This window comes from Peromyscus californicus, unplaced genomic scaffold (genome assembly GCF_007827085.1).
Source record: "Peromyscus californicus insignis strain IS unplaced genomic scaffold, ASM782708v3 Scaffold_3__1_contigs__length_106647218, whole genome shotgun sequence".
NCBI lineage: Eukaryota > Metazoa > Chordata > Mammalia > Rodentia > Cricetidae > Peromyscus > Peromyscus californicus.
This window is the reverse complement of record NW_026294551.1, coordinates 103107828-103134090: the sequence shown is the minus strand read 5'-3', so window position 1 is coordinate 103134090 and position 26263 is coordinate 103107828. Positions and strand designations below refer to the sequence as shown.

The following is a 26263-nucleotide window of genomic DNA, read 5'->3' as shown; positions in this document are numbered from 1 at the left end:
GAGTCACATCATCAGCCCTGTCACAGTTCTTAGGTCCAGTCTTATTGTCACACAGGACAGTTATCTCTTCCCTTAGGCTCTGAAGATCAACTCTACTTTCCTCCTGAGCTTCCCATGCTAGTGGCAAGTTAGAGGCAGAGGAAACCCCAGTTCATGAAAGCCACAGCCTTATGTTTAAGCAAAAATTTCAAAGTACACATTTTGATGCTAATTTTGCATTAAGTCCATTTAAGTAGACTGTTTTCCTTAATTCTCAGCAGGGCAAGGTCATAAAGATCTAAAGAATGAATAATGCCCCCCAAAGAAATACAAAAATTGCACTATTTTTATACATACTGTGTCTGTGCATGTTTGTATGTCCACATTCATGTGAGCAACTGTGTATGGACACATGCCTTGGTGCACGTGTAGAGGTCAGAGTTCAAGTTCATGTGTCCATCCTGTCCTACCATGTTTGCGGCAGGATCTCTTGTTCTACCCTGTTATGTATGCCAGGCTACCCAACTTAAAGCTTCCACCCACATCTCCCTCTGGGAGCATAGTGATAACAGGTTCCTGCTCCACTGCACCCAGCTGGGATGCTGGGGATCAGAACTCAGGTCATCAGGCCAGGGTCGCACAGCAAGGGCTTTACCCACTGGGCCATTTCACCCGCCCAAAACTCACTCCATTCACTCACTTCCTAGAAAATGGCTGACATGACTCCCTCTTCAGGAGCTCAAGTGGAACTTACTTGTCTGGCGACTCAGAGTGGCCCGTGTGCTTCCTTCCTGCTGGGTTCCTGTACACATCCTCCTCATTTTCATCCACATCATCATCGATGCTTTTCACATCAAGCTTCTGGTAGCCCAACTCCCCATTCAAAGATACAGAATCAATTTTCCATGAATTGCTGCTTTGGCTCCCATTGGAATTTGGCCCAAATGGGCTTTCAAAGGTTGACATGATGTTGATGGAGGAGCGGTCAGAGTTCTCCTCCGAGCTTTCTGCGGTCCCAGGCATCTTTTTTAAAGTGTCCCCAATGTTCTGTTCCTCCTCATCATCGTCAAAAGAGACAATGTTGGTTACCTTCCTCCTCCTCCTCCTCTCCCTTTTACATCTGGCATCTGGCAAAAGAAGAGCAGCGACTGTAGACGGAAGGAAGGCCAAGCCAGGCTCCCGCGGGGCAGCAAAGCCTATTATCACACCAAGAATAAACTAAGACTAAATGAGATTTTGTTGGGGTTTTCTGGTTATATTTTTCAATAGTTTTGTTCATACAATATACTCTGAATATGGTTTCCCCCAGATCCTCCCAGATCCTCCCCACTTCCCCGCCCACTCAAATCTACACCCTTTCTTTCTCTCTCTCTCACTAGAAAACAAACAGGTATCTAATAATAAAATAAAAACAAACCAGAATAAAACAAGCAAACAGAAAAAGCACAAGAAACACACAGATGCAGACACACACATTCACACACACATAAAACCCATAAAGACACAAAATCAGAAAACATAATATATAAGCAGCAAAAGACTTGTAAGACTTTAAAAAAAATGCCCAGACAAAGCATTAATTCTTCAAAAACACCACTGAGTTTGTTTTATGTGGGCCATCTACTGCTGGGCACTTTTTAGTTTTTTTTTTTTGGTGGTGGTGGTGGTGGTTTGTGTGTGTGTGTGTGTGTGTGTGTGTGTGTGTGTGTGTGTGTGTGTGTGTGTGTGTGTACGATATGTGCATATCCTTTGGAGCTGGAGTTAGAGGCAGTTGTGAGACGTGGATGCTAGGAGCCAAACTCAGGTCCTCTGGAAGAGCAGCACACACTGGGGAGGACAGAGGCACCAGAGGCAGAACCTACCACTGTTCTTTTCCTAAAGTTCATGTGGTCAAATATTTACGTTTATACCTATAAGTCAATGATGCCCATAATGATGCCCATAAGGTCAGAGAAGTTTCCTTTTGTACTGGCAGCATTTAATGCAGAGACTTATAACTGGTCAAAGTGCTGAGAATAAGCAACCGTGAGTGCTGAGCCCTAAATGTGAGATCTTTATCAAACCCACCCCACTCCACCAAGGCTCAGAGAACATCATGGAAAAGGGATCCAGAAGGCAGGGAGAAATGCTATGAAATGATGTCTGCCACACACGGTAGGCTGTCGTATTACTGAACTCACACAGCTGTGTTCACTGCACAAGACCAAGCCAGTCAACACTCAGGCATGGCAGAGGAGGGGGTCAAGAGGCCTTACCCTGTCTGAGGAGCTACATCAACTGTCGTTGATGGCCATTGGGGAAGGGAGTGAATTTCCTTCAGGGGCCTGTGGCTGCTAAGTTGCCTATCCTCCAATGGACGGCCCCACACCCATACTCATGTGGGCAGCACCAACTGGACTCCTCGAGATTTGATACATAAAGAGGACATGAAGGTGGGAAGGGGAAATGTTAGGGGAAGGTGGGAGGTAGACATGATATCAACACATCGCACACAAGTATGAAACTGTCAAAGAATAAATGAAACATTCTTTTTTAAAAAAGGATAAGAAGAAAAGTTTTCAAGGGAGGGCTGCGGAGGTGGCTCAGCAGGCGAAGTTCCTGCCGCACAAGCAGGAGGACTGGGGGAAGCTGGGCCTGGTGGTGTTCGCCTGGAACCCCAGCCCTGGGGGAAAGCTGGGCCTGGTGGTGTTCGCCTGGAACCCCAGCCCTGGGGGAAAGCTGGGCCTGGTGGTGTTCGCCTGGAACCCCAGCCCTGGGGGAAGCTGGGCCTGGTGGTGTTCGCCTGGAACCCCAGCCCTGGGGGAAAGCTGGGCCTGGTGGTGTCCGCCTGGAACCCCAGCCCTGGGGGAAAGCTGGGCCTGGTGGTGTCCGCCTGGAACCCCAGCCCTGGGGGAAAGCTGGGCCTGGTGGTGTTCGCCTGGAACCCCAGCCCTGGGGGAAAGCTGGGCCTGGTGGTGTTCGCCTGGAACCCCAGCCCTGGGGGAAAGCTGGGCCTGGTGGTGTCCGCCTGGAACCCCAGCCCTGGGGGAAAGCTGGGCCTGGTGGTGTTCGCCTGGAACCCCAGCCCTGGGGGAAAGCTGGGCCTGGTGGTGTCCGCCTGGAACCCCAGCCCTGGGGGAAAGCTGGGCCTGGTGGTGTCCGCCTGGAACCCCAGCCCTGGGGGAAAGCTGGGCCTGGTGGTGTTCGCCTGGAACCCCAGCCCTGGGGGAAAGCTGGGCCTGGTGGTGTTCGCCTGGAACCCCAGCCCTGGGGGAAAGCTGGGCCTGGTGGTGTTCGCCTGGAACCCCAGCCCTGGAAGGGCTGAGACAAGCTGATCCCTGGAGCTCAGTGGCCACCCAGTCTAGCCAACTGGTGACCTCTGGGTTCAGCTGAGAGACTGCCTCAAAATAAAAACAAGGTGTACAGCTATAGATGAAGATGTCCCACACTGACCTCTGACCTTTGCACTTATATATATGTGCACACAAAATGCACAAACACAGGTACACACAGACAGATGGACAGATAGAAATAGATAGACAGACAAAATAGAATTCGAAAAATGGAGCCTGGTGGATCAAGGTTATATATAATCCTACTGCTCAGGAGCTAAAGCAGAAAGATCCAAGTTTAAGACCAGCATGGGCTACAGATTCAGTTGACAGCCACCCCTAACAATATAATAAGACCTTGTCTCGAAAGCAAGAAGTAAGAAACGCTAGGGATATAGCTGAGTAGTAGAGCACCTTGTACCTAGTGCCTAGGGTGTATAACCTTCCATACAAAATAAATAAATAAATAAATAAATAAGTAAGTAAGTAAATAAATAAATAAATAGATAAATATTTTTAAAATTTTTTTTCAAAGGGATGGCCATGACTACTGCCTTAAGGGATCTGGGAAGACAGGGATCAGTATTTAACCAGAAATTTTGGTTTCTACTATATAGCAACTCGCTAACAACTCCAAATGCTCTAAGGGTATCATCAACTTCTGGCAAACTTAACTGAACCAATTTCCCCTTGCCTGCTCAGGTCACTACTTAAATAGCATCCTCCCAATACAGGCAAGGCCAAAAGCATTCTCTTTCATCTCCTAATACAGGAACAGTAAGTTGCCTGTGTCATTGGTTTTTAAATATCACCCCTGCCCATCCATCCCCAAGAAGACTAAGCAGGATGCTAGCCGAGTCTCAGCTCACAGCTGAGCACCAATAACACGAGCAGGAGAAGAAATCAGTGGTGGAAGAAGACCCACCTGGCTCCGCAGGACTGGCTGTTTGCTTTCCTACCCTTTCTGTTGGGTCCCCCTCCGAGTGAACGATGACAAAATGGAACACCATATACTTTGCCCCCCAGAGGACAGTGACAACATCAAGGTGTGTTCCTCTCAGCCCCACTCTCCTTTCCTTTTCACTGGCCCTACTGCGCCACCTCGAGGGCCCCTTCTGGCTCACCAACATGGACGTTCTTGGATATGACAGGCAGAGGGTCAGTCTCCTGCTCCGGCTTGATGAGAATAGAGACAGCAGAGGATGCTGTGATCTCCCTGAGGAGGCTGCTCATGCCCTGCGTGGATTCCTTCAGCAAAGACGTCACATTCTGTGTAGACTCCTTTAAGAGGTCGGAGACAGTGGGGGCAAATTTGCTCTGCCCATTCAAATCCTTGTTGTCAATGTTAATTGCAAAGAGTATGGAGTTCAGACCTGCAGAAAAAAGGGGCAGGGTTGCAGTGCATGCTGCCATGCATTCACACCTCCAACATCAGCAACAAGAGTAAGGGACACAAGGGGACAGACCTCATCTTCAGCACCTGGCAATGGCAGACAGACGCTCACGTCAACGGTCTTTCCACCTTCCATCCCTGAATGTCAGGAAGACAAATGGAAACAAGAACCACCCAGGAGAAGACAGTGGCAGAAGTTCTGGAGAGAGGCTGCCTGAGCTGAGCCTCAGAATAGCCTTGGTCAAGCAACTTGCAACCTCCCTGAGCTCTAGTTTTTTCACTTGCACAATGGCCACAGCAGTGACCCTCTCAGGATCGTGAGCACTAAAGATCTCACCCACCGAAACCTCAGAGAGCTCAGGGTGCACCAAGAACACATTACAGTCGCTTTATCCAAGACTGACACTGGCATCCTATGGCCTATAAAGAAAACCACAGCCAAAGCCTGACTTTCCTGTCCCTAGATGAAACTAACATGACCCTCAGTATGTTGACTTAATGTCAGGTTTTAGAAGAAAAACAATGTAAACAGAACAATAAAGAATTTGGAAGAAAGACAAGCTATCACATTTATCACCCTTGAAGGGACAAACAGCAAAGGATTTCTCAAGCCACAATACATCAATCCAGGGCCTTGCTTCATGCTGATAAGCCACATACATGGCCTTTTCTTTTCTATGGCTCTCTTAAAGCCCTGAAAAGGTGACTGAACATCTAAGAGCATTCTCACCTCACCAAAGAGGAGAGAGGAGGTAACGGAGCTGATAGGATTCAACTGACATGCAGAACCAGGGGTCAAGGCAGTCTGCCAGTCAATCCCCAGTTCTTTACAGTTCACCTGGCAGGCCACAAGCCAAATCCTTCAACCTCGTGCTTCAAATTCTAGATAAACAGCCCCAGCTTAAACAAATAACAGTGATGCTTCAAAGCAGGAGGACCCAGAACATCACAGCATCCCCTTGGGCAATAAACCCACTCCCAGAACCTCTCTGTTCACCAAGCATCTCGGTTCATCACCCCGCCTCCACCAGGCTTACCAGCTGCCATGGTAGGGAGCATGCTGGACCTTTCTTCATCCATCACAAAAGACCAGTCTTCATAGAATGTGCTGCAAAAGCAAAGAGAAGAGGGAAACTCTTAAAGAAAAGTAGTTCTTGGCATTCATACACTGGCCAATGACGCCACTGATGGCTCCCTGGAAACACCAAGCCTGGTGGGTCGCCCAGAGGGAATTTTGTCCCTCTCCACTTTGAAACTTTTCACTAGAAACAAAGGTCTGAATGTGCAGATCCTACAACTTCCTTCTTGGTCCCCTGAGACCCTGAGCTTTAGAGGACCTAAATAGACATATGCAAATATATTTATAAAGAAGCAAAGTTGAAGAGAACAGAGGGATGGATTCCACTCAACAAGGTACTCTAGCGACAGAAAGTCCAAGCTCACCAACAGGGCTCACCCAGTTGGCTAAGACAAGAAGAAATGATCAGAAGCAATTATAGAGCTACAGGGCTCCATCAACCAGGGCATCCACTTATAAAAACTGCTGGGCTACAAACCCAAACTCCAAGTTGGCCATGGAAAGGACTAAGAGTGTAAAAGGCCCCTGTGAATTTCAGTAGCAGCTAGGAAGGTCAGGGGTAGGCAAGGCAATCTAGCCAATCAATGGCACAGCAGGGCTTAAAAGGAGGTCTCCCAAGTCCAATTTCCAAGCACTTTATATGATTCTGTTAAGCAATAAACCACCAAAGTCCTCGGTGCATTCTAAGTGCAGTTTCAATAACATCAATTCAGTGCTGAGTGGCCTGCAGTTCAGCAAGAGATGGGAAAAACTAGTTGCTGTTGTGACTGACTACAACACTGGGGGGGGCACAAAGGGACGTTGACAAACCACAAGTCAAGCTAGCCTTTTGACTGCACCCAATTCCACAACAAATTGGGATCATGTGCAAATCGGAACTAGCTTTCATACATGTAAATGAATCTGGAGTGGTGTGTGTGTGTGTGTGTGTGTGTGTGTGTGTGTGTGTGTCCACGAATGTGCTTGCATATGGAGGCCAGAGAACAACCTCCAGTGTAATTTCTCAGGATCCATCACCTTTTTTGAGACAGGGTCTTTCACTATCCTAGAGATCAAGTAGGCTAGGCTGGCTGGCCAGTGACTCCCCAGGGATCTGCCTGCCTCTGCCTCCTTATCATTGGGACATGTACCACTGTATTAACTCTTCTTACATGGATTATTGTTACTGACTTTTAATTATCTTTTTTGTGTGTGTTTTATTTTTATTTTTGTGTGCATATGTGTATGCAGGCTGTGTGTGAATTCCAGGCACACTGGTAGAGGTCCATCAACAATTTTCAGGGGTCAGTTCTCTCTCCTTCCACCATAGGACTCATGGAATCTGGGAGCTGGACTTGGGGTTCCATGCCTGTGTGCTCAGCAAGAGCTTTTACCCACTGAAAGCCACCTCGCTGACCCAAGAGTGTTTTTAAGAGCAATCCCAGAGTACCCACAGAACCACCAGTAGAAGAAACATTGCAGGCCAGTGGGGCAGCATGGGTGGTGCATCTGTCTAGCATGCACCAGTACCTGAGTCTGATTTCCAGTAAAGAAAAGAGTAAAGCAGAGAGAAGGGATGGGTGCGGGAACAAGACTGCAGACGCCCAAAGGGAGACCTGCGCCTGCAAACAACTGGCAAAACTGAAATCAAGGGACTGTCAGAGTGCTGGTGAGAAGCCGGCTCACTGCATTAATGAAATCTGAGTGTCACATCTAGATCCTGCTAACATGCAAGTTACTCAAGGTGCCAGAGAGGACTGACCAAGGCCCTTCGGTCATCAGATGACATAAACTGTATCTAGTCTACTATCCTTACAGGAAAACTAACTGCTAAAGCTAGAGCAAAAGACACTGTGACAAGGGAAATCCCACCAAGTGAGGATTATCTCTGTGTGTGTTATGAGTGATTTAGTTTTTAAGCCAGTGGTTTCTGCAGCAGTTACCAAGGAGCTGGTTGGCTACACCAACTTTGGCTCTGTTTAGTGACCTCTTCCCATTGTTGAGGGCTAGCCATATCTCCCCCGGCTGCTGAACTGTGGGTGTGGCTATGGGACCCTCCCTGCCAGTGAGTCAGGAGTGGAGACACCTCTGGGGTCAGGAGCCTAGCCATCCAGTGCTTCCTTCAACAGCAATCCCTTTTCCCCTGCGCCAGGCAGCCTGGGCCTCAGAAGAGAGCATGAAGTGACCAGCTCAGACCAAGCGGCTTCTCAAGTGTTGCCTCAACAACCCAGCCTGACCTACACTACCTGAGTAAACTTTATAATCACGAAAAAAAATGTGAAAATGAAGCTTTTAATAAAAACAAAACACTTCCTTCCTGAATGTCTCTCATTCTGAGCAGGCGTAGTCCCAGCAGTAGAGAAACAGGCCAGCCTGGCTACACATGAGTTCTAGGCCAACCTAGACTACGTGTGAGACCTTGTCTCAAAATAAACAAAAGAACAAACAAAGCTTCCATATCTTTGGTCAGTTTGGGATTGAAAACACTGAAGAATCCCAAATTAAAACTCCATGGAGTGAGGGCAGTCGGCGTCCTGAGACAATAGCTACGCCCTGATCCAGCCATCACTGATGGAGTGCTGGCTATGTGGGTGCCACACAGAGCCCCTCCTAAGCACTGTGGCACTGGTTCTCCCACCAAGGGAGTGGCTAGCAGGGCTGTGGTGAGGAAGTCCCCTCTCCTTTGACGGGGGACTAGGATAAAAGGTCTGTCTCCAGGTTCTTCCACCGTGTCCAGGGCCGTCCTTCTGGGTACCTGAGCCTGGCGCGGTCAGCCAGGAGCATGTGCAGGTAGCGCTCGAGGGAGTGCTCGTTGAGGGCGCAGCGCAGCCAGGCCCGGCCTCGGCCCACGTCTGCAGTGATGTGATGCAGGGAGTGGAAGCGCTGCAGCTCGTGCTTGTTGAGGACCTCCTTCACGTAGAACCAGAACACGGGCTCTGCGGAGAGAGCAGTGTCTGTCACTGTGCCTGCACACCCCCATCTGCACAGCAATGATCACTAGGCAACCTCATGGGGGGTAAATGGCATTACTACCTTAGCACAGATGAGGTACAACAAAGCAATAACAAAAGTAGACAGACCTCAGACCCTCCCACCCTGAGACCACCATTCCTAGTTAAACATTTTCAAAACCTTTGTGCAAGTCTTTTTTTCTTGCACCTTTTTCTATACAAAAATCAACATTTGTGGCAGCTAAATTATGTCCCCGACATAACTACACCCTAGTCTCTGGAACCTGTGAATGCAGCCTGAAGCAGCCAAGGTGTGTTATCAACTCTGATTCTGTCAATTCCCGTGGACACAACATATTAATAAGTGTCTTCATAAGAAGACAGAGAAACTGACCCACAGGAAAGTAGGCCATGTGACTAGGGAAGCAAAGATCAGAATGATGTGGCCGCTTCCAAAGAATGCCGGCAGCCGGCAGCCAGCAGAAGCTGGGAGAAGTGAGATTGGCAGTATCCAATACCCTGCAGTATCCACAGGACCAGCCTGCCACTGTCCTCCTGACGTGTTAGCCAGTGAGGTTGACCTTGGAGTTGCAGCTCCAGGACTACGAAAATAAATCTCTTTAAGCCAGACACAGCGTCATGTACCTGCAGTGCTGCCTAGTCAGGAAGCTGAGGCAAGAGTGTGGCTTGAGCCAAAGTGTTCAAAGCTAGCCTGGGCAACATAGCAAGATCCCACCTCAACAACTACAAAAGAGTGCATTATATAGTGTATTATTGTATGCATATATACATATAATTCTGTATCTTTTTTATGTTTCCATAAAAAAACATTTATTTGATGTTTCCAAATGTAAAATAGAAAGTCAAGATTCTTGCACCAGTTCGAATGAGACCATCTCAAGTGAGACCATGCAAAGCAATTCTTCCTTTTCTGCTTCATACAACGTGACTGACAAAGATCTGGATGACATGTGCTTGGGGTGGGAAGCGCCATTTCTTTACACAGGGCAGTTTCTACTTTTCTGAAAGTCAATTTATAACAACTTACTTTGTTTTTGTTTGGTTGGTTGGTTTGGGGTTTTGTTTTGTTTTGTTTTGTTTTACTTAGGAGGCACAAGGAGCTGGAGCCTTCAGCTGCCCGATTTCATTCAGCTGCTCCACAAATAAGCACACACAGCAGTCTCAGCACTGCCGACGGCAGAGGGCTGAGACGGTAGACATTACCTTTAGTAGATTCAACTAATTTAAGAGAACTGAATCACCTTAGTTCTTTTCCTCTCTATTCTTGCTGGTCTGGGTTCCAGAAGAGTAATACGGAGCCCTTGGTGAAATTTAACAGTGAAGCTGCATTCTGTAAATTCTTTGCTACTTGCATAGACTAAAGACAGTTGGTTTGCTAAATGGTACTGAAGAAAATCCTGACCCAGATGACATGACTTAGTCCAAATGTTTCTGACCAAAGAAACTATACAACAGTATTTATAGGCTAACTTTTAAAGAGATGGTTGACATTAATACTGTACATATTTACAAGGCATAATTCCATATCTTGATTCAGTTTCTTCTAAATCATGAACATTTTCCAGATTCAAAAGGTCTCAGAACAATTGTGTTGTTACTTATTCACCCAGTCTTCTGAACGCTGACCGTGATTTTTGGCGGCTTCCTGCTGGGAGATAATTTAGCTCTATCTTGATTACAAAGAATACACTCCACTGCTGCTTCCCCTCACACAACAAAGAACATCCTTGATCATGAATAATCGCCCTTGTTTTTAGATCCTCAGAAGAGCTTCCCAAATGGTGAACTACTTGATATACGGACAGGAACAAATTGAGGGTGACTGGAAGGCTAAATGAGGTTTGTTAAGCCACAGACAGTCATTCTTACTGACATCTCTTCAAGTCTACCTTTCTTATCCACATGTACAAATTATTTGGGAGTGGAAATTCTAGTGTGTACCTCATCTTGTGATCACTTTTCTTTACAACATGGGCTCATCGACACTTCGTCACGCTATTGTCAATACTGCAATGACAGCTGGGCTCTTGAGTATTAACTGTGCACCAGCCACTGCCAGACATTTCATAACTGACCTCACTCAAACCAAGGCCATGTCGTTCAACCTAGTTGATGCAAATGTTAATAAGCTGCAGAGGTGGGCACAAGTGCAGTGCCAAACACGAGCCACTGAGATCACGTTTGCCTCGGCCGCCGTCAAAAATGAGCATGTTTGCTCCTTCTGAGAGGAAGGACGACAGCGGCAGCGAGGGGTAAGGAGGCGGTCTTGGTCTCAGCTCTTGGCTGCTGCTCTGACCTCCTGGGCTTTTAACTCTGCATTTGGCTCTGTTTCTTATTTCATAAAACCGTTCAGAATTACATCTACAAAAAAAAATGAGCATGTTCACAGCTGCTTGATTTCTACACGGAGTAGAGCCAAACAGGTTCGCAGACCCTCTCAGAACATTAGACATTGAGGTTTCCTTCCAGAAGAAGGAAAGATGCACAGGTCCAAAAACTAAGCCCAGATTAAGAAACTCCTCTACTACTCCAGTTCAACTGATCCAGGCTAACTGTCGTTCTAGTGAGCCTCATCTCTAAGGAGCATTTAGTCCAGCACACAGGACAAACAGGTGACAAGAGCATTCCAGTTATGTGGCCACAGAGCCATGCAAAATCTCAGATTCTTCTCCCATGAGTACAGAATAGGTGGCCTGGGATTACAGGCTAACTGGAGAAAAGGGTAGAGTGTTGAGCACAAAGCCCAAGACGACCGCCCAACAATGGCAGCCTGACACAAGATGACCAACACCCATGGCTAAGAAGAGGTACTGTGTGGCCTCTCTCTCCCTTTCTGGGTCAGCAGCAGCTGTGTATGTATGAATGTGTTGGTATCTGGGGACCCAGCCACCCTCCCAGGTCTTTCAACTTTGTTACTTATTTCATGTAACATGTGTGTCCATCATAAGACATGGGCAAAGGTCAGAGGACGACTTGCAGGAGTCAGCTCTCTTTCCACCACCTGGGTCCCAGAGGCTGACCTCAGGTTGTCAGGCGAGGTGACAGGACCTTACAGCTGAACCATATCACTGGCTTCATTTTTCAGACTAAACTTCCCAGGATGAATGAAAAAGCCCAGTTCACCCTTGGCCCTCACATGGCAAACTCACCAGATTGTACAGCCACACAGAAGAAGCTGCGGCCCCTTCTCTGCCTCTGCTATTTCCTGGGAACTAAGCCATCCTTTCCAGAGGGAGGGAGGCTCTGAAACTATGAAGCTTAGGAAGTTCCTGAAAGTTTCAGGATTCCCAAGGCCCCATCCAAAGTTATAAGGCAGCGAAGGTTGGGGAGAGGAGACTCTTGGGTAGAGATCCAGCATGTTGGACAGAAAGTCCCGGCACGCAGCTTGGTGGAGTCATTACCCATGCTGTCCTGAGTCAGCCATGCCTCTCTAAGTAACCAATAAACTCACAGGTCATCAAACTAGACTTAGGTGGAGTCATTCTTGGCCTGTTGTCAGTGCCCATCTGCTGTGAAAAGACATTTGTTCATGTTCAAGAAAAGTTACATTCTGACACCAGAACAGGGGACTCTGGGGAGCACATTGCCCTTGACCAGCAAGTGACTCTCATTCCCATCCTGTCTTCTCAGAAACTGCCGTGACCTCCCTCTGACCTTGATCGCCAGTAGCACTTTAGAGTTTTTTCACCTTTAGAGTTTGCAAATTGCTTACTATAAGGATCTTTTTCAAGCCTGTCAGGGATGCCACTGATGATAAGGATTATCCCAGCAGGGCTCCACTTCAGAATTAATGTGGTCTATTTAAAGTGCAACTCACCTGCCGTTTAATGCAAGCAATGGCCATAATTTAATTTGGAAATCTATACTGATCTGCTCTGAAACCTGGGGTAAGTTCCAGAAGCATACCAGGCTTCCACTTCTCCGAGCACTGAAGCCAGCTGCCACAAGAAGAGAACCAGGAAGGGGTCCCAAAGCGAGCTGTCTGGGGGCCTTGTTTGCAGCTGCCTAACAGAACCAACCAGCTTTGGGCAGTTTCTAATAGGCCTTGGCTTTCACTGGCAATGCCAAGAAGTCATATCTTCCACAGGCACAGAGAATAAAGTGCTTGATGAGCAAGAGGAAGACGAGTTCAGAGCTCACGTAAAAAGCCAGGTGCAGCTGGGCAAAGTGGCACATGCCTTTAATTCCAGCACTTAGAAGGCAGACGCAGGTGGATCACTGTGAGCCAAAGCTAACCTGGCTTATGTGGAGTTCAGGCCAGCCAGAACCTGGGTACAGGGGTGCACCTGTAATCCCAGTCCTGGGAAAGCAGGGGCAGGAGGATCCCTAGGGCTGCTGGTCAGTCATTCTAACCCAATCACTGTGCCCCAGCTTCAGTGAAAGCTCCTTTCTCAAAAAATAAGGCAGACAGCATCTAAGAAAGACACCTGACATGATCTCTGGCCTGCACAAACACATGTGCACACATACAAGCATACACACGCACACACAAAATGCAAAATAAGAACATATAAAATGTGACTATGAGCTGACTCAATCAGTGTCAACCACAGCAAACATGCCTGCTGCATAATGTGTTCAACGGTGAGCAGCTATGGAGACCGTCATTACACTGAAGCAAAGCCTAGCGGAAAGGTGCCCCAACAGCATCCCTCCCCTTGCTCTGGCATCGCCCCTCTTTCCTAAGACAAACATGTCCCACATGGTTCCCTATAACGCTGTCTTACCCCCAGCAATGTCAGGTCCCACAAGCTGGGAGATAATCAGACCACATCGGGTATCCACCTCTGTGACACAGCTTCATCCCTCTCCTGTTTTAGATTTGTGCTCTTCATGGGGTACTTTACATTAATTTTGATAATTTTTTAAATGTGTGTGTGTGTGTGTGTGTGTGTGTGTGTGTGTGTGTGTGTGTGTGTATGAGTGTGCACAGGGATATGTGTATGTGAATGCAGGTGCCCACAGAAGTCAGAGACGTCAAATCCCCCTGGAACTGGAGTTCCAAGCAGTTGTAAGCTGCCAAACATGAGTGCTGGATCCTCTGCAAGAGAAGGACATGCTCTTAACCTGCAAACCATCTCTCCAGATGTAATGAGATAGGGTTTGTTCTCTGATCATCTGATGAGCATCTACACAAGACTTGATGCCACTGAGCAAGAGCTCTCCTCCAGAGCCTGGGGGGGGGGGGGGGAAGGGAGCAGGGAGACAGTCTACTGAGCAATAGGTCTCCTCCAGAGCCTGGGAGGTGTGGGGAGACAGGCCACTGAACAACAGGTCTCCTCCAGAGCCTGGGAGGTGTGGGGAGACAGGCCACTGAGCAACAGGTCTCCTCCAGAGCCTGGGAGGTGTGGGGAGACGGGCCACTGAGCAACAGGTCTCCTCCAGAGCCTGGGAGGTGTGGGGAGACGGGCCACTGAGCAACAGGTCTCCTCCAGAGCCTGGGAGGTGTGGGGAGACGGGCCACTGAGCAACAGGTCTCCTCCAGAGCCTGGGAGGTGTGGGGAGACAGGCCACTGAGCAACAGGTCTCCTCCAGAGCCTGGGAGGTGTGGGGAGACGGGCCACTGAGCAACAGGTCTCCTCCAGAGCCTGGGAGGTGTGGGGAGACGGGCCACTGAGCAACAGGTCTCTTTCACCTGAGCAGGGTCAAGCGCTGTACAAACTGAAGCAATGTGTCATCCAGCTCTAAGGAGAAAGGGCAGCAGCTCTCATATACTACACAAGACAGGTAGCTGGCTCAAGGGCTCTGAATCACCGGAGTCCTGACTTCACTCAGGGTCACAGAGAGTAATCACACCTCTGAGCTCCACATTCACATTGGAAAGGGAAGAAAGACAAAAGACAAAGTCAGCTCTGTCCCTCCTCTTATCTAAAGGCAAGAAGAGCAAACCCGGAAAACCACAGGGAAGCAGACGTGGAGAGAAGCAGTGGGACTAGTCTGTCACTCCTGGGGCACTAGACAAAGGAGGACACACCACAGCTGCAGACTCAGGTGGGAACGAACACTATACCCACACTGAGGCAGGGGCAATCCACACCCCTCTCATCTAGCACAAGAACTGGGTGGAAATTGCTGCTCCAGCCCAGGACCCTCCCAGTCAGAGCAGGAGATGGTCAGCACCACAGGACTCCCAAGAAGGGACCACAGCTTTGGCATCTCACCATCTTCCAACTGGCCATAAGGCTGTCTAGAGCAGAGGGGCTGTGGTATAAATATGAATAACATATAGTAAAAATGTGTCTATCTAGCACATCAACTTGATATGTTTTTGTTTTCATAAATCTATGATAAGTACACATAATTAACCATTTTAACCATTTTTATTTTTTATTACATGTTACTCGTGTGTGTGTGTGTGTGTGTGTGTGTGTGTGTGTGTGTGTGTGTGTGTGTGTGTTGATGACAACTTAAAAGAATCAGTTCTCAATGAGGCATGGTGGTGCACTGTTGTGGAATAGAATATTCATGTAACTATATAAAGATGTGTTGCTGTCTCACCTTGCCTGCCTGAGACACCTGATTGGTCTAATAAAAAGCTGAATGGCCAATAGCTAGGCAGAGGAGGGACAGGCAGGGAACCAGCCAGCCAGGGGCAGCCAGCTGGGGGTCAAGGAGCAGCCAGGAACCAGCCAGCCAGGCAGTAGCCAACCAGATAGACACTGAGGAAGCAGGAAAGTAGAGCAGACAGAAAGAAAGGACGGTAAAAAGTCATGAGGTAGACAGATGAAGAGACACAGGTTAAATGAAGTTACAAGAGCTCTTGGGACAAGCATAAGATAAGGCCGAGCACTCATAACTGATAAGTCTCTGTCATGATTGGGGCTGGCTGTCCATGAAAGCCTGCTACATTTGTCGCCCGACACGAGGCTTGTACTTCTGCATAGGGCCTGAGAAAGCTGGCCGGGAAAGAGAGAGAAAAAAAGGCAGTTCTCTCCTTCCACCGTGTGAATCCCAGGGATCACGCTCAGGTCCTCGGGCTTGCACAGCAGCATGTTTACCAGCTGAGCCGTCTCACCGACCCATGTCAGCCATTTCCGTGTGTGTCTCGTAGCTGTCTACTCCAGTCCTGTGCAGTCAGCAGTACTGTTTCTAGAACGTCTTCACCATCCCAAACAGAAACGCCTTCATTAACTCACTCCCTCAGGTTTCTCTCCCCGGCCTTTGGGACTTCAACTTCTCCCCTGTACATTTTACTATTCCAGGCACCTCTGTCAGTGGTCTCTATGGTATCTGCATGTCTGTGACTTAGTACAATGCTTTTGAAGATTCCTCAACATTATGGCATGTGTTAATGTATTAGTGCTTAATTACATTTTTTTTCTTGACTGCTGTTTTGTTTTGTTTTGAGACTGTGTCTGATTCTATAGCCCTGGCTAGTGTATAACTTGGTATATTCCAGGCTGGCTTCAAATTCACTACATAGCTGAGACGAACTAATGCTTCTACCTCCTGAGTACTGGAATTACAGGAATACACCACCAAATCGAACTGTCTAACTCTCTCTCTCTCTCTCTCTCTCTCTCTCTCTCTCTCTCTCTCTCCCTCTCCCTCTCCCTCTCCCTCTCCCTCTCCCTCTCCCTCTCCCTCTCCCTCTCCCTCTCTCTCCCCCTCCCTCCTACCTCCCTCTTTCTCCACCTACCTCCCCAACAACCCAGAGACTTGCTATATTTATAATAACCTGGCCTGGTACTCTTTTATGTAGCTAACCTCAGACTTAAAATCTTTCTGCCTCAGCATTTGGAGTGCTTGGATCATAGTCATGTACCATCATACCCAACTTTTCACTCCTTCTCATGGCTGTACGAAAAAGTTTGGAACATGTTAAACAGTATAGAAAATAGGAATATATATATACAGTCTTCCCTGTTATTTTTTGCACGTGTGATGTGAGTGGTACATGTGTGTTGTGTATGAACATGTGGTATGCACTTGTTCATACACATATATGCACCCGTGTACATACAAGGAGGCAGAGGAGGATACGGGTGTCCTGCTTCATTCCCTCTCTCAGTCCTTTGAGACAGAGTCTCTCGCTGACTTTAAGCTAGGCTAGCAGCCAGCAAACCCCAGCAACCCTCTAGTTTCTACCCGTCATGGTCCTGGCATGACAGCCACACCCCATTCTCTACATGGATCCTGGAGACTGAACTCAGGTCCTCATGCTTGCAGCCCACCTTGCTGTCCCCCGGGCCCAGGAAGCAGGGCTTTTAAAACTCGTGACTCATGTCCTTTCAGATGTGCACTTCATCTTCTTTGAAGAGACATAGTCACCCTGAGAGGAGTGAAGGACTCACAGAACTTCCAAGCCGATAATCATGTCTAAAAATTGACAATTCAGGTGTCAAATATGAGCCTTCATTCATGACACATCAAAAATAGATACCTTTGAGAGCCAGTGGTCACAACATCCCCAAGAGACATTAGTCAGATATACCAGACTGCTTTTCTTTAGAAACAGGATCTCTGAACTTGCAATCCTCCTGCCTCAGCACCCAGAATTTAACATACTGGGACCCACTCATGCATTCACGTCCCTTGCACTGGCACTGACTCTGCACCACCAAGATGTCAAGGCCCATCCCCAAGACCCCATGAACATCCTCACAGTCTAGGGCCCATAGGCTGAGGAACAGCATGCCAACAGCTCTCCCCATAAGACCAGCCACTCTTTACTACCGCTAGCCCCTTCCGTCAGTAACCCTGGACACAGTTTGGTACTCTCCCTCACCACTGGCAGACATCCTTCCGAGGCCTCTCCACCAGAAGTAGATTTGCAAGTTCATGACAATAACAGCAAAACCCCAAGACGGAACTGAAAGCACCACACCGAGTGGACGGTGACAGAGCGGACTTCCCCTTCCAACCAAGATGACAGGCCAGGCTCTCCTGGCACATGCAGCTTCCTCAGAAATCAGTGTTCTATAGAAATGAAGTCATTGCCCAAGGGGACTCGGTGAATAAAAATATGCTCTGCTTTGAGTGAAGTGCAGTGGACCATTTTCAAAAATCCCCACCGAGGTTCAAGAAGCCAGTGTCCAATTGACAGGTGTGGGGACAGCAGAGGGCTGGGGGTGGCTTCCCAGGAAAACTAGCCCTTCGCCTCAGTCAGGATTTTGACACAGTCCTTGGTCACCTCTATGATGTACATACTTTAAGCTACAGGATAAGTGAGGCTGGACCCTGCCCCTTCCCTCCAGGAAAAGCAACAGGCAAGAGAACAGGGCACCACTGGGAGGCTTCACAGGGACTGCTGAGGCACAGTTGGGGTGAACTGGGTAGGGAGCTCAAGGAAAGAAAGCTGAAATTTCTAAAGAGAAAACAGTAACATAACACTGCATGTCCATTTGAATGGCTGTTAGTTTCTGTAGGGTGTTGCTGTTGTTGGTTTGTTTGTGTTTTCAAGACAAGGTTTCTCTGCATATCCTTGACTGTCCTGGAACTCACTCTGTTAGACCAACCAGGCTGGCCTCGAACTCAAGAGTTCCACCTGCCTTTTTGCCTCCTGAGTGCTGGGATTAGAGATGAGTGGCACCACCACCCGGCTTTTGTGGGGCTTTTAAGGCAAGAAAGAGATGTGGAGAAACCCTGTCTCGAAAAAAAAGAAGAAGAAGAAAAAGTAAGAGGACGACTCTAGAAAGCACAGGGATGGGAATGACTAAGACCCACCACAGAAACGCTCTGGACTCAGCATCTGGAGGGTGTGGAGCATCTGCAGCCTCTCTGCGCTGCTCAGTGGATGCCAGCACTAGTTCTGCAGCACTAGAACAATGTAGTGTTTCCTCAGAGTGTTAAACACAAGGCCAGAGACTGCTCAGCAGGCGAGGGTGCTGACCGAGCAACCTGAGTCCCAGTACTGGAGCCCAGGAGGAAGAGGAGAACTGACTCCAAGTCGTCCTCTGACCTCATACATGTAATGCTGCATCCCCATGCACACACACAGACTCACTCACACGCACACACTCTCTCTTTCTCTCTCTAAGTAAGTAAAGTTTTATTTTAAAAAAGGTCAGTGAGATGGGAAATGATTCCACAGCAAAAGCCCTTACCACCAAGCCTGATCACTGGAGTTTGGTCCCCAGGACCTACTTGGTGAAGGAGAAAAACATTGCCCACAAGTTGTCCTTTGACCTCCACATGTGCAATGGTGCATGTACACAGCATACAAATAAAAGAAAATTTTATATTAAACATAAGATTACCAGAAGATCCAGCCATCCCACTTCTGGACAAATATCAAAAGAACTAAAAGCAAAAAAGCACAAATACTTATTTACCCATGCCCATAGCAACATTACTTACGACAGCCAACAAGCAACCCAAGTGTCGACCAGGAAAAGAAAATACGGTTTCTCTATCTGCTGGAATAGTACTCAGCCTTAACCAGGGGTGACACTATGGGGTAGGGGGAAGGCATTATGGTAAATGAAGCCAGACACACACGAAGTACCTCTATTAGTCAAGTTCATTAAGACAGAAGTAGAATGGTTGCTGCTAGGGGCTGGGGGTTAGGGGCTGGGACTTAGTATCAGCATTTTAATGAGTTCATCATTTCAGTTTTTGGAATTTTGCCATGTGGAAAAGTATCTAATATCACTGAGCTGTAGATTGTCTCTTTTTTATATGTATTCCAGGTGTGTTCATGTTTTGCCTGTATGTGTGTCTGTGTACTATGTGTGTGACTGGTGTTCACGGAGGCCAGAAGAGGTGTCTGATCCCCTAGAGCAGGAGCTACAGGTGGTTGTGAGGCACCATGTGGGTACCAAGAATGAAATCCAAGTCCTCTGCCAGAGCAACAAACACTCTACACCACTGAGCTGTCTCTCCAGCCCCAAGGTTCAGACTGTCAATGGTTAGGATGATATGTTTTATGCTTATTTTACCATAATTGTGTATGGTGTGTATGCACGTGTGTGAGAGTGCATTCACTTTGTGTGCACCAGTTGAAGCCAGTATCCAACATCAGGAATCTTCATCTCCTGCTCTCCACTTTGTATGTACAAAGTACATGATGTGGGGTCATGTCTGAGAGGGTGGAGGTCAGAGGACAACCTACAGGAGTCACTTCTCTCTTTCCACCTTTACGTGAGACTGGTGCCAGGTTGGGAAGCTCGCACGGCTGAGGTCTGTACACACTGAGCCCACTCACGGGCTTCCACCTTATTTTCCAAGACAGGTCCATTCCCGAGCCCAGAGTTCGCTATTTTCACTAGACTGGCTAGCTAGCCAGACTACAGGGTCTGCCTGTCCCACCACCCACAACGGTGGATCGTACACACGCCCACTGGTACCTGAACTCGGGTCTTCATGCTTGTGCATCAAGCACTTTACCACTCAGACTCCTTGCCAGCCCTCAGTTTTTCACAAGGACACGGGCATAGAAATTTCTGCTTAGGAGTGTTCTAGTTACTTTTCCTGTTGATGAAATGCCCTGACCAAAGCAACCCAAGGACAGAAAGGTTTAATCTGGCTCATGGTTCAAGGAACCATCCACCAAGGCCCCAGCAGCTTCAAGTGGCTGGTCACCCTGCATCCCTCAGGAAGAGATAGCAAGGGATGCTGCACTCAGCTGCCTCCTTTTCATTCTCCCCAAAACCAAGCTCTTAGGATAGTGCTGCCCACAGTTAGGGTGGGTCTTCCTATTTCATCTGACGTAAGCAAATAAACTCCTCGCAGGCAGGTCCCGAGGTTCATCTCCCAGGTGACTCTAGATCCTGTTAAACTGATAATCTGTATTAACCATCAGGAGTATGGGAAAGAATTGGGGGTGTAAAGAAGATAATAGGAAAAAAACTTTTTCAACAAAACAAAATGGCTGCCTAAACAAGACACAACAACACCACTAATAGACACACTATCAAGAAATGGGGAAATTCTCGGGTTGGGGATTTAGCTCAGTGGTAGAGCGCTTGCCTAGCAAGCGCAAGGCCCTGGGTTCGGTCCTCAGCTCCAAAAAAAAAGAAATAGGGAAATTCTGAGGAGCCCTGCCCCTAGACAAACAACTACAGGGGCAACTAACCACTGCTGAGAGAGAGAAGCAATCTTCCCCTTAGGGATAAGCCTCCTATTTGTTTATATACCAAGTGGTCAGCCCTGAAATCATATACAAACAAGCAACACTAAACAGACTCAGTAGATTACATTTATATGTTTGTGTGTGTATAAAACAATAACAATAATTAAAGAAAAAGAGGCCACGAATTTAAGAGGAAGAAGAAAGAAGGACATGGGGTGGGGATGGGAGGGCTGGAAGAAAGAGAAGGGGGAAAATGATGCACTCCTTGCCATGGTTTTAAAGGTTCTGATCCTACCAGCTTGTCTCAGAAAATATTGATGTAACTGTATTTTAATTCAATATCTTTTTTTCATTTTAAAGGATAAACAGAGGTGGGGAAAGTACTTCCAAACTTGAAGAATTTCAGGACAGTAGAAGCCAGAAATACTACTTAAAATGTGAGATGTGGAGGTATAAATAAATCAGTGGTAAGGGTGTACTCTTAGGATACAGTGTCTAGGTTCAAAGCCAGCACACACAAAAAACACAGTTTAAAAAGTGAGGGATTTAACCACCTTTATTAGTAAGCCCTCAAAAGACAGTGTGTGGTAGCAAAAATCCATTCCTCACAGTACCCAGCACTCGCTTCCACTGATGAACTATGGGAAAGCCACAGAGGTCCCAAGGCAGGAGCCACAGCAGGAGGGGAGTGTGTAGGGGTCAGGCCTGTTTTTTGCAGAGTGCAAATGCAACAGTGTTCCACCTGTGAGCTGCAGTTCAGCCAGGGGCAAGTGAGAGGGAAGAGAGAGCAGGTAAGCTGGTAGGAGCCAGAACCTTCAGAGCCATGGCAAGGAGCACACAATCCATACCAACACTACCACAGACCTTTACATCTGGAGAACTGGGGACAAGGGAACTTTTAAGAAGGCCCTTGAAGCCATGTGAAGGTAGAGCTCACTGGAGCTAACCAAGACGAGAGGCAAAGTACAGTGCTATCTATGTAAGGAGTTACTCTGGGGACAGGTCTGGGAGCATCTAGAAGACTAGGATGAAGAGAGTCATCTAATAAGGAACCCAGGAACAAATATGGGTGACAATAAGGATTCTGGCCGGGGACTTCAATAGGACTGTCTGGAGTACATAGAAAGTATAACAATTGCCAAGGCTACCCAGCAAGACCCTGTCTCGTAGAAAGAAAAACATAACTGAATGGAAACAGCATGTGTAGAAATATGGTATTAATAATATCGGAGTGTGTAAGTGTGGAAATGATGAGCCAAGAACAAACAGCAGGGAAGCAGAAAGTGTCTCTAGTCACTGTGGCATTGCAGAAAACAGGACAAGGTAGTGTTTCAAGGTAAGAGTAGAAGGTCCTTGATGCCCACGGCCACCGAGCAGACAAGGAGGATCACACTCTACCAGGTGGCTCAGTGACACCAACTGTGTCTCCAGCATGTTCTAACCATTCTTATCACCCTGCCATGGCCTGCTTCTACACAAAGCAACATTAGTAACGAAGGAACAACAACCACCAACGGCAGAGCATCCCAAACACCGCGGCTGAGCTTCTTCCCATACCTCCAGTGTGGCAGGAAAGACCTTTCTTCCACACTGCGCTCCTGTGAGCTGGTAGGACTTGCAGCCCATTGACTATAAGCCAAGCTTTCATAAATTTCTGGGACAGTTTTAATTAATTTTTATTTTGTCCAAAAATCTACCACTTCCAATTAGGACTTAGAGATAGTCATGTGTCTGAACACTTGGTCACCAGCTGTGGCACTGTTCTGAGAGACTGTGGAACCTGTCAGACATGAGACCCAGCAGATGGACACAGGGGCTGCAATGACGTGAGGAGTTCTTGCACTGTGACAGACTGGGACCCTCTAAAGGCATGAGCCAAGATAATTACATGCCTCCTTTAAGTTGCTTCTCCCAGGCATTCTGGAAGAAACAAGAAAGGAACTATTACACTGTGGTGATATACTGTGTACCCTAATAAAATATGCCTGAAGATCAGAGAACAGAACAAGTCACCAGATTAAACGTGTATGTCAGGCAGTGGTGGCACACACCTTTAATCCTAGCACTTGGGAGGCAGAGATCCATCTGGATCTCTAAGTTCAAAGCCACCCTGGACAACATGAGATTGACTCAGTCTAGGAGAGAAACAGAGCCAGGCAATGGTGGCACACACCTTTAATGCCAGTACTTGGGATTCACATGCCTTTAATCCCAGTACTAAAAAACGAAGTGATGTGTTGGGCAGAGAAAGGTATATAAGGCGTGAGGAGACAGGAACTAAGGCTTTTCAGCAGAAGAGTCCCTTTCAGCTAGGAGCCCTTTCGGCTGGAGCTCTTTCAAGCTGAGGAGTTGGTGAGGTAAGAGGTGGTGGTTGTGGCTCGCTCTGCTTCTCTAATCTTTCAGCTTTCACTCCAATGTCAGGCTCTAGGTTTTTTATAAATAAGACTATTTAGCATTCAAATAACACTACACTTCTAGAGTGATCCTGGTACAAGGTTCCGAAGAAACCAAGCAAGATGGTGCCATTTAATGAGCATACTTCTCCTGAAGAACCTCTGTATTTCCAGACACTAGGAGCCAAGGACCCGGAAGACGTGGTGTTGTGTCTTCACAAAGCTTACATCTCAGATGGAATAGGACAATGGACCACTGAATGTGATACTGTAAGATAAAGTGAAATCTCCTGTCCTTTCTTCTAGAAGACAGGGGTGGGCTGTCCTTGTTTGCACGGGGACAAAGAGTAAACATTTTACATTTTATGGGCCACATGGTCTCTGTAGTAACTGCCACAAACAGAATGGTGACAAGTGACTGCAGCTGGGTTCCAATAAAACTTTATTTACAAAGCTGAACTCCACCTTAAGTGACCATAGGTTGCTCCATATGTGCTGCTTAACTTGCTCCTGAATTCAGAGTGAAGTCATGATCACCAGGAGGTCCTCTTTCTGGTGCAACAAGTCATCCCAGATAATCAACACCAGAACCTCAGAATCACACCAGAGACCTGAGCAGGAATCCCAGCTCTGCCACCTCTAGCTGGCTTAGTTTCTACTGCTGTGATGAAACACCATGACCAAAAGCAACTCGGGGAAGAGGGGGTTTATTTGGTTCATGGTCCATTGAGGGAAGTCAGGGAAAGAATTCAGGCAAAGACCATGGAGGAATGATGCTTACTGGTTTACTCTCCAAATATTGCTCAACCTGTTTTCTTGTACCACTCAGGACCCATTCAGAGTCACCTCCCACAGTGGGCTGGGCCTCTTCTCATATCACTCATTAATAAAGAATATGTATATACACTTGTCTACACGCCAATTTGATGGGGGCAGTTTCTCAATTGAGGTTCCCTCTTCCCAGATGACTCTAATGCCAAGTTGATAATAAACTGATCAGCACATTTTCCCAGGGTTCTAAGCCAGCAGTCCTAAAGACACCCTCAAGGACTCCACCTGAAGCCTCTCTGGGTCCCTCATGTTAGACATTTGGAAATTAGCACCAGACTGGTAGGATACTGCTGTGACAAACCTGACCATGTTTTCCAAGGACTGTGGAAGGACTTTGAACTTTGGACTAGAAAAGCCATTAAGTGCTTAGAGCTTAATAAGCTAGTATGAGAGCATGGCAGGTAACGACAGGAACAGTGTGGCCAGTGTTGGATGGCTTGTGAGGTTTCAGAGGGAAGCAAAGACTATCAGGGCCATTTATGTGATATTTTGAATTAAGATTCTGATTCTGGTCAGCTGAGGCTGAAGAATCAGCGGTGATTAAGACAAGACCAACATCATGAAGACCAAATCTTCTGGGAAGTGCTTCCTCGGGATCAGCACACACAGAAGAAAAAGCAAGATCATATTTCAAGTCAGGACCCAAGGCTCCAGGTGGAGCCAGGTTTGCTGTTTACAACTACCCTCTTCAGAGAATTCATGTGGCATCCAACTATTGGGGCACAAATTCATGAGATGGCCACTTGCCTGTGGCTTTGCAGCCACTGGCACCCATTAGAGCTGCACTCAGGAGTTGGACCTTCCAGAGTTGCCACGCAGCTGGTTGACTTTTTCTTTTCTGCCCCACGCACTCTGAGGAAGTCTGGGACTTTCCTATTACAACCACTCTACCAGTCCCCACAGGCCCCAAACTCCACAGGTGCCCAGGGTCCAAATGCCTTCAGAGCTAGTATCCCAATAATGGCCGGCTCTGCCTTCATGCAGCTGTGTGTGCTCCCTCCAGCCTGTCATACATTCCCTGTGTCCTTGGCTCCTTTTCCTCGTGGGTTGTGGGCTTCCCCTGAACTGTCTCCTCAGGCTGCCATACCTGGTTAACTGCTTCCATATCCACTCTGTCTTCTATTGTTGTTACAACCACCACATCATACTCCCAGCTTACAACTACGCTCAAGCTGGGCAGCACACCATCTGTGTTCTCTGCCCAGGTGTGCTACACAGCTTCAGCCAGCCTCACACTTCACTGTCATCATCATCAGATCTAGTGAGACACCAGGGAATTTTTTTTTTTTTTTTGGTTTTTCAAGACAGAGTTTCTCCATGTAGTTTTGGTGCCTGTCCTGGATCTCACTCTGTAGACCAGGCTGGCCTTGAATTCACAGAGATCTGCTTGGCTCTGCCTCCTGAGTGATGGGATTAAAGGTTTGCTCCATTGCTGCCCAGGCTGACACCAGGGAAATCTTAAAGGGAAGAATTAGATTTAAAAAAAGGTGGGGAGGGTTGAAGAGGGTTTTTTCCCCCACATTAAAAATGGGAAACATTACAACGCATGGAGTTAGCTCTCTATATAGTTCTACAATGGATGATTTGAAGATAGGATGATTAAATGAAGGGATAATAAACTTAGCTGGGATTGACATGTCAATTATCATTTGGTAATTCTTATATTATCCCTGAAAAAAGTTGTTTGATATATATCAGTGCCAAAAAAGAAAAATTGACTACTAAGATACAATCCTTAGAAAGACAGACTAATGAAACTAACGAAAATATTCACACACAGACAGAGGAGTTTAGAGGAGAAATTACCACACCATTACATTATAAAACTGAAGGGGAGCAACCCAAGGTTATTAGAAAACCAACCTTAATTTAGCCAATTACCATTCAAGAACAACCACCAGATGATAGGCACCCCCAAGGCTATGCAGAAACTAACTGGGATTCTCTACAAATGTTAGATTTGAAGAGACTTAAGGAAGCAATAGTTTCATATGGTATGCATTTACCTTTTGTGAAGCAGATGTTAAATTCATGGTCCACTAGAAACAGAATTATTGTACAAGATTGGAAAGACTTAGTTACAGCAGTATTGGAATCTGGTCCTCAGTTAGAGTGGAGGACCTGGTGGAGAGATAAAGCTAGGATAATTGAAGAGCAAGGTAGAGTTAGAGGTCATCAGATTTCCTAAGATCAAATCCTTGGTGAGAGTTGTTATGCTGACGTGGAAAGGCAGGTTACATTTGATGTTCATATCTTGTTCCCATACCAAACAGCAGCTTTGAATGCTTGAGGCAAGTTTCAAGAATCAGGAAAG

At 47.2% G+C, this 26263-nt stretch overlaps 1 protein-coding gene across 6 annotated transcripts in view; it reads right to left on the bottom strand.

Annotated features, from left to right (window-relative positions):
* The window catches only part of Snx29 (sorting nexin 29), a 473090-nt gene that overhangs the window by 388241 nt on the left and 58586 nt on the right, over positions 1-26263 (bottom strand). For 5 of the 6 annotated variants that reach the window (XM_052759505.1, XM_052759508.1, XM_052759511.1 and 2 more), the window contains 4 exons: positions 8496-8676; positions 5721-5791; positions 4415-4663; positions 734-1106 (listed from right to left, as the gene is read on the bottom strand). In XM_052759505.1, coding sequence (XP_052615465.1) covers positions 734-1106; positions 4415-4663; positions 5721-5791; positions 8496-8676 — 874 coding nt within the window. The remainder of the gene's footprint in view (positions 1-733; positions 1107-4414; positions 4664-5720; positions 5792-8495; positions 8677-26263) is intronic. The other variant, XM_052759510.1, reaches the window with a different exon arrangement.